This window comes from Amblyraja radiata, chromosome 30 (assembly GCF_010909765.2).
Source record: "Amblyraja radiata isolate CabotCenter1 chromosome 30, sAmbRad1.1.pri, whole genome shotgun sequence".
NCBI classification, from domain to species: domain Eukaryota; kingdom Metazoa; phylum Chordata; class Chondrichthyes; order Rajiformes; family Rajidae; genus Amblyraja; species Amblyraja radiata.
In genome coordinates, this window is record NC_045985.1 from 9,075,612 (window position 1) to 9,089,361 (window position 13,750).

The window sequence follows — 13,750 nt, forward strand, 5'->3', positions numbered from 1 at the left end:
TGTCGGCACGTCTGCATCTCTGATGTAAAAGAGGGAGGGGTAGAAAGTGGCTCAGCTTGCAAGCAAGCCCGGGGGAGGGACGGAGAGGAGATTAATTTGCAAATCGGGATCACTTGACCTGCATGTTCAATCAAGGGCGGTGTGAATCGTCCAAGTTCATCGATTGGGACTGACCTAACCTGGAGGTTGAAGTGTTTGCCCTGCTCGTTGTGGATCGAGTCGAGACACCTCTCCCACCTCTACAACCCCCCCGTGTTGTTTTTAATTTCACCCCCTCCCACCAGCAGTTATGACCAGTCGCATCCAACATGAGATCCACAGGTCCTTTCCACCGCTCTTCCATGAGCCTCGCCAACTACAGAGTCAGGAGATGAGTTCTCAGTTGGCGCCGGAGCGGCCCAGCATCGTTCAAGGGCTCCACTGTGGCCCCGCTTTCAGGGGGGACTGCCAGGGCCACATGGCCCCCGAGTATCGGCTGGGCGAGCCGGGCACGGCGGGGGTCTCGCCTCACCTCCCGAGACCCTGGTACCCCTTCCCCGCCCCCGACCACTGGCCCCACGGCTCGGTGGTGGCTCGCTACCCCCACGCCCCGCCGGCCCCGGGCCGAGAGGAGGACGAGAAGGGAACTGAGGCCAAGTTTTTGCCGTCGTTGTACAATTCGCCCTGGAGCTCCTGTTACCTGCCGCAGCTGCCGGCGGCTCCCAGCCCGCCCACCCCTCGCACCGCGGCCGGGCTGCAGAACCAGGGTCACTCCCCGTCCTCGGAGCACCGGAGCCAGCCGGCCAGCCCGCAAATGCGAGCCGACAACCCGTCTCCCAGCCCCAGCGCAGACCACGGCACCAAGTGGGTCGCTCCGGACGGTGGCAATGAGGTGAGTAACTCGCCAGATCTGTTTGGGCGGTGGGGGCGGCCACAGCGGCGCATCTAGCAGAGCCGCCCGCCGCCTCACAGCTCCAGAGATCCGGGTTCGATCCCGCTTTCGGCTGCTGTCTGCGTGGAGTTTGCACGTTGTTCCTGCAACCGAAACCCAACTCGAAACTCCCAAATTCGAGCGGGGCTGTAAGTTAATTACACAGAACGGGTGTGAACCAGTGATTGTTGGATGATGGCGCGACATCTTATTGAATCTTATATAACATATAACCATATAACAATTACAGCACGGAAACAGGCCATCTCGACCCTTCTAGTCCGTGCCGAACACGTATTCTCCCCTAGTCCCATATACCTGCGCCCAGACCATAACCCTCCATTCCTTTCCCGTCCATATAACTATCCAATTTATTTTTAAATGATAAAAACGAACCTGCCTCCACCACCTTCTCTGGAAGCTCATTCCACACAGCCACCACTCTCTGAGTAAAGAAGTTCCCCCTCATGTTACCCCTAAACTTCTGTCCCTTAATTCTCAAGTCATGTCCCCTTGTTTGAATCTTCCCTACTCTCAGTGGGAAAAGCTTATCCACGTCAACTCTGTCTATCCCTCTCATCATTTTAAAGACCTCTATCAAGTCCCCCCTTAACCTTCTGCGCTCCAAAGAATAAAGCCCTAACTTGTTCAACCTTTCTCTGTAAGTAACTTGTTCAACCTTTCTCTGTAAAGGTTCTTAATAGGTCTCTTATTAAGGGGATCTTATTGAAACATAAGATTATTAAGGGTTTGGACACGCAGGAAACATGTTCTCGATTTTGGGGGAGTCCAGAACCAGGGGCCACACAGTTTAAGAATAAGGGGTAAGCCATTTAGAACGGAGATGAGGAAACATTTTCACACACAGAGTTGTGAGTGTGTGGAATTCTCTGCCTCAGAGGGCGGTGGAGGCCGGTTCTCTGGATACTTTCAAGAGAGAGCTAGATAGGGCTCTTAAAGATAGCGGAGTCAGGGGATATGGGGAGAAGGCAGGAACGGGGTAGTGATTTGGGTCGATCAGCCATGATCACATTGAATTGCGGTGCTGGCTCGAATGGCTTATTGTCTCGGTGGGCCTGTTTCCACGCTATATCTTTCCACGCAATTTAGAGGCCAATTCATCTACGTGAGACGCGGTGGGAGGAAATCCACGCTTCAGAACAAGGGGTCACAGTTTAAGGATAAAGGGGAAATCTTTTGGGACCGAGATGAGAAAAAAAAAATTCACACAGAGAGTGGTGAATCTCTGGAACTCTCTGCCACAGAGGGTAGTTGAGGCCACAGTTCATTGGCTATATTTAAGAGGGAGTTAGATGTGGCCCTTGTGGCTAAAGGGATCAGGGCGCAGGGAGAGAAGGCTGGTACAGGATACTGAGTTGGATGATCAGCCATGATCATATTGAATGGCGGTGCAGGTTCGAAGGGCCGAATGGCCTACTCCTGCACCTATTGTCTATGTTTCTATGTCAAATGGAGACGTGCAAACACCACACACAAATATCACCCGAGGTCAGAATCGAACCCGAGTCTCTAGCGCTGAGGCGGCAGCTGTTGCTGTTCTATTGGTAAAATCGCCCCATATCCCTATAAATAATTCCACACCAAGGACCTAGATTGACTCGACCTCTACTCGTGGATTGAGTCCCGTCAGTAGAATGGTCCCGACCCGTCCACGTTCCCCAGAGATGCTGCCTGTCCCGCTGAGTTACTCCAGCATTTTGTGTTTAATATCTTCGATGTTACTCCTGTACCTTGTGTCGAGTTCCAGTCTTGCGGCTTTCTCGCCCCTCGCTTTTTAATCTGTCGGTCTGCAAAACAAAGGTTTTCCACTGTACCTCGGCACGTATGACAATGATAAACCGGAGGCCGAAACTATACCACAAAGGGTTTAGTTTTTAATCGAAGGTAGATTTAAAACAAAATGTTGGAGAAACTCAGCGGGTGAGGCAGCATCTATGGAGCGAAGGAAATAGGCAACGTTTCGGTCTGAAGAAGGGTTTCGGCCCGAAACGTTGTATGTTTCCTTCACTCCATAGATTTCCTTCGCTCCAGCATTTTTTATCCACCTTCGATTTTTCCAGCATCTGCAGTTCCTTCTTAAACATGAAGCCTTTGAGATTGTATACGCCCGCTTCGCCTATAGCCCACTACACCGCTAGTGACGAGGGAAGGTGGGTAGACAGGTAACTCTGGTAAATACAGTTAAAATTCATATAAAATTCCCTTAACGATGGGTGAAACTTGCTAAATAACGTGGGTGCATGCGGGACTGTACCTGCACGCCAGGAAGCACTCGTCGCTAAATATGCCGCACATGTATAATAAAATTACGAATATGATATTAAGCACAAATGACTCCAATGCATTTACATGTGATTAGCCTATGTATCACTATTTCTCTCGGAACCCCTAGCGACCTCTCGCGGAACCCCCGTGTTCCGGGGAACCCCGGTTGAGAAACGCTGCTCTGTCCAGAGTGCAGGGAGTGGGGTAACGTGGAACTTGTGGGAACGGGTGATTTGGACCTGGTGGGCCAAAGGGCTTGTTTCCCTTGCTATATCTCTACACTAAACATAGAAACATAGAAATTAGGTGCAGGAGTAGGCCATTCGGCCCTTCGAGCCTGCACCGCCATTCAATATGATCATGGCTGATCATCCAACTCAGTATCCCGTACCTGCCTTCTCTCCATACCCTCTGATCCCCTTAGCCACAAGGGCCACATCTAACTCCCTCTTAAATATAGCCAATGAACTGGCCTCGACTACCCTCTGTGGCAGGGAGTTCCAGAGATTCACCACTCTCTGTGTGAAAAAAGTTCTTCTCATCTCGGTTTTAAAGGATTTTCCCCTTATCCTTAAGCTGTGACCCCTTGTCCTGGACTTCCCCAACATCGGGAGCAATCTTCCTGCATCTAGCCTGTCCAACCCCTTAAGAATTTTGTAAGTTTCTATAAGATCCCCTCTCAATCTCCTAAATTCTAGAGAGTATAAACCAAGTCTATCCAGTCTTTCTTCATAAGACAGTCCTGACATCCCAGGAATCAGTCTGGTGAACCTTCTCTGCACTCCCTCTATGGCAATAATGTCCTTCCTCAGATTTGGGACATTATTACTAGTATCAAAACGCAGGCAGGTGGGACTAGTGTAAATGCAGCATCTTGGTTGGCATGGGCAAGTTGAGCTGACGGGCCTGATTATGTGACTCTCCTGAGGGGGAAGGGAAGGGAACAGGTCATTCTGATTGTGCAAGATGCTTTTATTTACATATAAGCAGAGTTAGGAATGCGAGCCCCTCCAAAAAACACTGATAAAATTGACTTGCAGGGCTGGATCAGTTTAGTTCTGAACGAGATTCAAGATTCAAGAGAGTTTATTGTCATGTGTCCCAGATAGGACAATGAAATTCTTGCTTTGCTTCAGCACAACAGAATATAGTAGGCATAAATAAACGCAGAACAGATCAGTGTGTCCATATACTGTTCTTCTTGCGTATGGCGTGCAGCCTAAAGTTGCAGGACAACTTGTTCTAGAGAGTTGTGAATCTGTGGAATTCTCTGCCTCAGAAGGCAGTGGAGGCCAGTTCACTGGATGTTTTCCAAAGAGTTAGATAGAGCTCTCAGGGCTAGTGGAATCAAGGGATATGGGGGGAAGGCAGGAATGGGGTACTGATTGTGGATGATCAGCCATGATCACAGTGAATGGGGGTAAGCCATTTAGAACAGAGATGAGGAAACACATTTTCACACAGAGTTGCGAGTCTGTAGAATTCTTTGCCTCAGAGGGTTGTGGAGGCTGGTTCTCTGGATACTTTCAAGAGAGAGCTAGATAGGGCTCTTAAAAATAGCGGAGTCAGGGGATATGGGGAGAAGGCAGGAACGGGGTACTGATTGGGGATTATCAGCCATGATCACATTGAATGGCGGTGCTGGCTCGAAGGGGCGAATGGCCTACTCCTACACCTATTGTCTATGTATTTATGTTACCAATGCAGGATTCTCCCACTTCAGAGGACTTGGAGCAGTTTGCAAAGGAGCTGAAGATGAAGCGTATCACAATGGGCTTCACACAGGCCGAGGTGGGCCTGGCGCTTGGGGCTTTGTATGGTGAGTATCAACTGTTGGTCCAGAGACAGCTATGGTTTTAACCTCAGTGTTTAAAATAATCCCCTATGATTTTAAAAACTGTGACTGAAGCATTGTCCGTTCCACCTGTGGCTTCATGGAAGAGATTGTTCTCTTTTGGGCCTGCACGGTGGCTCAATAGACAATAGGTGCAGGAGGAGGCCATTCGCCCCTTCGAGCCAGCACCGTCGTTCAATGTGATCGTGGCTGATCATCCCCAATCAGTACCCCGTTCCTGCCTTCTCCTCATATCCCCTGACTCTGCTATCTTTAAGAGCCCTATCTAGCTCTCTCTTGAAAGTATCCAGAGAACCGGCCTCTGCGGCAGAGAATTCCACAGACTCACAACTCTGAGAAAAAGTGTTTCCTTATCTCTGTAATAAATGGCTTACCCCTTATTCTTAAACTGTGGCCCCTGGTTCTGGACTCCCCCAACATCGGGAACATGTTTCCTGCCTCTAGCATGTCCAAACCCTTAATAATCTTACATGTTTCAATAAGATATCCTCTCATCCTTCTAAACTCCAGAGTATACAAGCCCAGCTGCTCCATTCTCTCGGCATATGATAGTCTTGCCATCCCGGGAATTAACCTGGTGAACCTACGCTGCACTCCCTCAATAGCAAGAATGTCCTTCCTCAAATTGGGGGACCAAAATTGCACACAATACTCCAGGTGTGGTCTCACCGGGGCCCTGTACAACTGCAGAAGGACCTCTTTGCTCCTATCCTCAACTCAGTGGTGGAGATGCTGCCTTGCGGCGCCGGAGAACCAGGTTCGATCCTGTCTGTGGATGGAGTTGGTAGGTTCTCCCCATGGGTTTTCTCCAGGTGCCCCGGTTCCCTCCCACAGTCCAAAGACATGCAGGTTTGTAGGTGAATTGGCTTCGGTAAAGATTGTAAATTGTTCCAAGTGCTAGTATTCCGGGTGATCACTGATCGGCGTAGTGGGCCGAAGGTCCTCTAAACTCTGTATCACTAAACTGCAGGTAGACACAAAAAAGTTTGAGTAACTCAGCGGGTGAGGCAGCATCTAGGGAGAGAAGGAATGGGCGACGTTTCGGGTCGAGACCCTTCTTCAGTCTGATGTGGGGGTGGGGCAGGAAGAAGAAAGGAAGATGCGGAGACAGTGGGCTGTGGGAGAGCTGGGAAGGGGAAAGAGGGAGAAAGCAAGGACTACCTGAAATTGGAGAAGTCAATGTTCACACCACTGGGGTGTAAACTGCCCAAGCGAAATATGAAGTGCTGCTCCTCCAATTTGCGCTGGGCCTCACTCAATCATAGAAATATTGAAACTTAGAAAATAGGTGCAGGAGGAGACCATTCGGCCCTTCGAGTCAGCCATTTATGATCAGCCATTTATTGTGATCATGGCTGATTGTCCAAAATCAATAAACTGTGCCTGCCTTCTTCCCATATCCCTTGATTCCACTTGCCCCTAGAGCTCTATCTATCTTTCTCTTAAATCCATCCAGTGACTTGGCCTCCACTGCCCTCTGTGGCAGGGAATTCCACAAATTCACAACTCTCTGGGTGAAAACGTTTTTTTCCTCACCTCAGTCTTAAATGACCTCCCCTTTATTCTAAGACTGTGGCCCCTGGTTCTGGACTCGCCCAACATTGGGAACATTTTTCCTGCATCTAGCTTGTCCAGTCCTTTTATAATTTTATATGTTTCTATAAGATTCCCCCTCATCCTTCTAAACTCCAGTGAATACAAGCCTAGTCTTTTCAATCTTGCCTCGTATGACAGTCCCGCCATCTCAGGGATCGATCTCGTGAACCTACGCTGCACTGCCTCAATCATGCCCCTTCAGCTCGGGTTTGGGGGAAGTTTGGGGTTTTGAAGCTCTAATTTCATTCCAGGAAAGATGTTCAGCCAGACAACCATCTGTCGATTTGAGGCCCTGCAGTTGAGTTACAAGAACATGTGTAAGCTGAAGCCGCTGCTGCAGCGGTGGCTGGAGGAGGCCAAGGACAGTGACAACTTTCAAGAGGTGAGTGCGAAGGGAATTAATTGGTACGAAGTCAAGTCAAATCAATTTTATTTCTATAGCACATTTAAAATCAACTCTCGTTGACCAAAGTGCTTTACATCAGTGCAGGTACTAACATGCTACATACAGTGGTACATAGATCTAACAATACATAATAATAATAATAATGGATGGGATTTATATAGCGCCTTTCTAATACTCAAGGCGCTTTACATCGCATTATTCATTCACTCCTCAGTCACACTCGGTGGTGGTAAGCTACTTCTGTAGCCACAGCTGCCCTGGGGCAGACTGACGGAAGCGTGGCTGCCATTCTGCGCCTACGGCCCCTCCGACCACCACCAATCACTCACACACATTCACACACAGGCAAAGGTGGGTGAAGTGTCTTGCCCAAGGACACAACGACAGTATGCACTCCAAGCGGGATTCGAACCGGCCACCTTCCGGTCGCCAGCCGAACACTTAGCCCATTGTGCCATCTGTCGTCCCAATACATACATGCATACATAAATACACACATACAGTGCTCCCTCAGAGGACCTCAAGAAAGGCTTGTGAGTTGAAATAGGTTTTGAGTCTAGACTTAAAGGAGGTGATGGAAGGGGGCAGTTCTGACGGGAAGAGGGATGCTGTTCCACAGTCTAGGAGCTGCAACCGCAAAAGTGCGGTCGCCCCTGAGCTTAAACCTAGACCGCGGGATAGTCAATAGCCCCAAGTCGGCCGACCTTTTGGGACCTGGAGGTGGAATGGTGGGTAAGAAGATTTTTGGTACAGGTGGGGGCAAGTATACAAAGGGCTTTGTATACATATAAGAGGAGCTTGAAGTTGATTCTGTACCGTACTGGGAACCAGTGGAGAGAGGCCAGGATCGGGGTGATGTGGTCCCTTTTACGGGCACCCATCAGAAGTCTCGCTGCGGCGTTTTTTGACCAATTGCAGGTGGGACAGGGTTGATTGGCTGATGCCAGTGGATAGGGAGTAATCAAGGCGGGAGGAGATGAATGCGTGGATGATCTTTTCAAGGTCGTCGAATTGGAGGAAATGATACGATTAACTTTATTTATCCCGGGAGGGAAATTAATTTGCCAACAGTCATAAAAAAAACCCCCACAAAGTACATGAAACAAGGCGTAATACAGTGCGGAAACAGGCCCAACTCGCCCACACCGGCCAACATGTCCCAGCTACATTAGTCCCACTTGCCTGTGCTTGGTCCATATCCCTCCAAACCTGTCCTATCCATGTACCTGTCCAATTGTTTCTTAAACGTTGGGATAGTCCCAGCCTCAACTACCTCGTCTGGCAACTTGTTCCATACGCCCACCACCCTCTGTGTGAAAAACGACGCGTTGACCTATTTAACATATGACACGTAAATGAGGCCAAAATGATGGCCAAGTGTGACAGGCCCTTTATTTTTTAGTGTTGGTGGGTGGGGATGATGTACGTTAACCTCCGTCACTATTCGGTGAATATTTAACAGCTATGCAGCATAGAACAGACGCTGGCTTCATCCCGCAAGAGAAAGCGACGGACCAGCATTGATAATAATGTGAAGGAGGCACTGGAGAATTTCTTCACCGTCTGCCCAAAGCCATCCACCCAGGAGATCACCAAGATCGCGGATGACCTGAACCTGGAAAAGGATGTGAGTAGCACGGAGTAGGAATTGGATGCGGACCAGTCTAGTAGGAATAGACAATAGACAATAGGTGCAGTAGTAGGCCATTCGGCCTTTCGAGCCAGCACCGCCATTCAATGTGATCATAGCTGATCATCCACAATCGGTACCCTGTTCCTGCCTTCTCCCCATATCCCCTGACTCCGCTATCTTTTAAGAGCCCTATAGAAACATAGAAATTAGGTGCAGGAGAAGGCCATTCGGCCCTTCGAGCCTGCACCGCCATTCAATATGATCATGGCTGATCATCCAACTCAGTATCCCGTACCTGCCTTCTCTCCATACCCTCTGATCCCCTTAGCCACAAGGGCCACATCTAACTCCCTCTTAAATATAGCCAATGAACTGGCCTCGACTACCCTCTGGCAGAGAGTTCCAGAGATTCACCACTCTCTGTGTGAAAAAAGTTCTTCTCATCTCGGTTTTAAAGGATTTCCCCCTTATCCTTAAGCTGTGACCCCTTGTCCTGGACTTCCCCAACATCGGGAGCAAGAGAGATCTAGCTCTCTCTTGAAAGTATCCAGAGAACCGGCCTCCACCGCCCTCTGAGGCAGAGAATTCCACAGACTAACAACTCTCTGTGAGAAAAAGTGTTTCCTCGTCTCTGTTCTAAATGGCTTACCCCTTATTCTCAAACAGTGGCCCCTGGTTCTGGACTCCCCCAACATCGGGAACATGTTTCCTGCCTCTAGCGTGTCCAAACCCTTAATAATCTGACGTCAGTTCACTTCAGTGTAGTTTATTAAGTTTAGATATGCAGCGTGGAAACAGGCCCTTCAGCCCAACTCGCCCAACAATGTCCCAGCTACACTAGTCCCACTTGCCTGTGCTTGGTCCATATCCCTCCAAACCTGTCCTATCCATGTCCTTGTCTAACTGTTTCTTAAACGCTGGGATAGTCCCAGCCTCAACTACCTCCTCTGGCAGCTTGTTCCATACACCCACCACCCTCTGTGTGAAAAAGTTACCCCTCGGATTCCTATTAAATCTTTCCTCCACCTTGAACCAATGTCCTCTGGTCCTCGATTCCCCTACTCTAAGTCAAAGACTCTGTGCATCTACCCGATCTATTCCTCTCATGATTTTGTACACCTCTATAAGATCTCCCCTCATCCTCCTGCGCTCCATGGAATAGAGACCCAGCCTACTCAACCTCTCCCTATAGCTCACACCCTCTAGTCCTGGCAACATCCTCGTAAATCTATTCTGAACCCTTTCAAGCTTGACGATATCTTTCCTATAACATGGTGCCCATAACTGAACACAATATTCTAAATGGGGTCCCACCAACGTCTTATACAACTGCAATGGGACCTCTCAACTTCTATACTCAATACTCTGACTGATGAAGGCCAAAGTGCCAAAAGCCTTTTTGACCACCTTATCTACCTGCGACTCGACCTTCATGGAACCATGCACCTGTACTCCTAGATCCCTCTGCTCTACAACACTACCCAGAGGCCGAGCATTCACTGTGTAGGTCCTGTCCTTGTTCGATTTCCCAAAATGTAACACCTCACACTGAATGAAAGATATGCAAAAAAGAAAGTATGATACAGGAAACAGGCCATTGTAAGCTGTTTGTAGGGTGAAAATGAGACGTTAGTGTGGGAGGGATAGAGAGAGAGAGGGGGAATGCCGGGGCTACCTGAAGTGAGAGAAATCGATATTCATACCAGCTGCCCAAGCGAAATATGAGACTCTGCTCCTTCAATTTGCGTTTAGCCTCACTCTGACAATGGAGGAGACCGAGGACAGAAAGGTCTGTGTGGGAATGGGAAGGAGAATTGAAGTGTGCAGCAACCGGGAGATCAGGTAGGTTCAGGTGGGCTGAGCGAAGGTGTTGCGCAGAACGATCGCGCAGTCTGCGTTTGGTCTCATCGATGTACAAGAGTCCACATCTTGAACAACAGATACAGTAGATGAGGTTGGAGGAGGTGCAAGTGGACCTCCACCTCACCTGGAAGGACTGTCTGGGTCCGTGGACAGAGTCGAGGGAGGAGGTATAGGGACAGGTGTTGCATCTTCTGCGGTTGCAGGGGAAGGTACCCGGGGAGGGGGGTGGTTTGGGTGGGAAGGAATGAGTTAACCAGGGAGTTGCGGAGGGAACGGTCTCTGCGGAAAGGGGTGTAGTTGGGAAGTCTGAAGGAGGGTCTCGACCCTAAATGTCGCCCAATCCTTCTCTCCGGAGATGCTCCCTATCCCGCTGAGTCACTCCAGCTTTTTGTGTCTCTCTTCATTAACCCTGTGTGTGCGCGTGTATTAACCCTGTGTGTGCGTCTCTCTTCGCCAGGTGGTCAGAGTCTGGTTCTGTAATCGACGGCAGAAGGGGAAGCGGGCGGCGTTCCAGTACGGGGACGAGTTTGTGGAGCTCGCCGGTTACGGAATGCCCCCTCTCCAGCCCCCGCTGCCGGGCGGGTTCGGGGCGCAGGGCTACAACGCGGCTGCCATCTCCGCCGCCGCCCTCTACGTTCCCCAAGCGGACTCGTACCACTGCAGTGAGGCCGCGCAGGTTGCCCCAGTGGCCAGAACAATGCACTCGAGTTAGGCACCCGTGAAGCCCAGCACCCCTGGCGGGCAGCACTGGACACCGGCGCCCAGCATAACACCGCAATTGACAACCTTTTACATAGTGTCAGGAGAACCTATTTGAAGTGTGTTTGTGGACTGGCTGCAAATCGAACTTGGTATTGACCAGTACTTTTTAATCCTTTTAACCAAGGGGAGGTTCTGATTAAATGGACAATCATCAGAAATGTGCACAATACAGAATATTTTATGGCAGAAAATCCAGGAGAGACGGCAGAGGCAAGAGGCAGCATCGATGGAATGAGGAATGAATTTAATGCCTGGTTTGAAGATCCTTTTCCAGAAGTCGACTCCACGTATTCTCTGGTTGCCTTCACCCCACGGACTAACTCAGAATTTCTATCTACTTGTTTTCCTAGACTACTTCCTCATTTGATAACGTTATGTTTAAGAAGGAACTGCAGATGATGGAAAATCGAAGGTAGACAAAAATGCTGGAGAAACTGGAGCAGGTGAGGCAGCATATATGGAGGGAAGGAAATATGGTGTCTGAGAGTTGGTGCATGGCCTCAGACTTGTCGGGATCAGCGTGCCAGACTACCACGGCACCTCCCTTGTCGGCAGCTTTGATCACCCAGTCTGGGTTGTTGCAGAGTGAGTGGAGGGGCTGTACTTTCAGTCGGAAGAAAGGTCTCGACCCGAAATGTCACCCATTTCCTTCGCTCCATAGATGCTGCCTCACCCGCTGAGTTTCTCCAGCATTTTTGTCTACCCTCATTTACTAACAGTCACTTAAGAGACACAAAGGAGTGCATCGTTATTTAGCAAGCATAGTGCTGGAGTAACTCAGCAGGGCAGGCAGCATCTCTGGAGGTCAGAGATAGATGACCTTTTGGGTCGGGACCCTTATTCAGACCTTTTGTCCCCAATCTGTGTTCTCCAGGGATGCTGCCTGACCTGCTGAGTTACTCCAGCATTTTGTCTTTTTTTTTGTAAACCATCATCTGCAGTTCCTTGTTTCTACTTTGAGAATTCTACCAGTGTTTGGCCTGAAGCATTAACTACTGTTCTCTGGCCTTGCGGGTGTTCTGATTATTATTCTGGACTTCCAGCATATTCATTTTAATTATTATTTTTTTAAATAACCTCATAGATCTCTTTTATTAATATTGCCAGCAGCGTGCTAGGCCAGTATGGGAATTATTTTTAATAATTTTAGCTTATGGTGTTCATTTCAATCTTTGTTCTTTACAAATGTTGATACATGTTGTCTGATAAATGATATTTGGAGGATCTAGTGCCAATGATGTTTACTTATTTTTATGCAAGTTATTCCTTTCACTGGTAAGTCAAGCTTTCCACTTGAAACTTTATAGTTTCGCAGTGAACTGTCCCAATAGACAACAGGTGCAGGGGGAGGCCATTCAGCCCTTCAAGTCCACACCGCCATTCAATGTGATCATGGCTGATCATCCCCAATCACTGCCCTGTTCCTGCCTTCTCTCCATATCTCCTGCCTCCGCTATCCTTAAGAGCCCTATCTAGCTCTCTCTTGAAAGTATCCAGATAACCGGCCTCCACCGCCCTGAGGCAGAGAATTCCAAAGACTCACAACTCTCTGTGTGAAAAAGTGTTTCCTCGTCTCCATTCTAAATGGTTTACTCCTTATTCTTAAACTGTGGCCCCTGGTTCTGGACTCCCCCAACATCGGGAACATGTTTCCCGCCTCTAGCTTGTACAAACCCTTAATAATTGTATATGTTTCAATAAGATCACCTCTCATCCTTCTAAACTTAGTATACAAGCCGAGCCGCTCCATTCTCTCAGCATATGATAGTCCCGCCATCCCGGGAATTAACCTGGTGAAACTACGCTGCACTCCCTCAATAGCAAGAATGTCCTTCCTCAAATTAGGAGACCAAAACTGTACACAATACTCCAGTTGTGGTCTCACTAGAGCCCTGTACAACTGCAGAAGGACCTCTTAGCTCCTATACTCAACTCCTCTTGCTATGAAGGCCAACAAGCCATTCGCTTTCTTCACTGCCTGCTGTACCTGCATGCTTAATTTCATTCTGTCTGAAGAAGGGTTTCGGCCCGAAATGTTGCCTATTTCCTTCGCTCCATAGATGCTGCTGCACCTGCTGAGTTTCCCCAGCATTTTTGTGTACCCTGCTTACTTTCATTGACTGATGAACAGTTGGAGAATGGCGTTGGAGGTTCTTCAATAGTTCTGCAATGAACCACCAAACATTCAATGGGCCAAATGACTGCCATGTTTGCATGGAAATAGGCAAACTACCTGCTGGTTGTCCAATGTAGTTTAGAGATACAGCTTGGAAATGGGCTTCTTTGGCCCGGTGAGTCCACACCAACCATCGATCAACTGTGCACACTGGTTCTATGTAAACACACTTTTGCTTCCTACACAATATAGGGGGAATTTACAGGGGCCAGAATCCTACAAAACTGCACGGGCATGTCTTTGGGATATGGGAGGAAAGAAAG

The 13,750-nt window shown here is 48.9% G+C and overlaps 1 protein-coding gene across 1 annotated transcript; it reads left to right on the forward strand.

The window, feature by feature from the left end:
- Positions 1 to 289: 289 nt before the first annotated feature.
- LOC116989942 (POU domain, class 5, transcription factor 3-like) lies at positions 290 to 11,261 on the forward strand. The gene is made up of 5 exons (XM_033047496.1): positions 290 to 871; positions 4,904 to 5,015; positions 6,899 to 7,029; positions 8,516 to 8,680; positions 11,007 to 11,261. Exons 1-5 carry the CDS (start codon positions 290 to 292, stop codon positions 11,259 to 11,261), a joined length of 1,245 nt encoding a protein of 414 aa, XP_032903387.1.
- Positions 11,262 to 13,750: the final 2,489 nt, after the last annotated feature.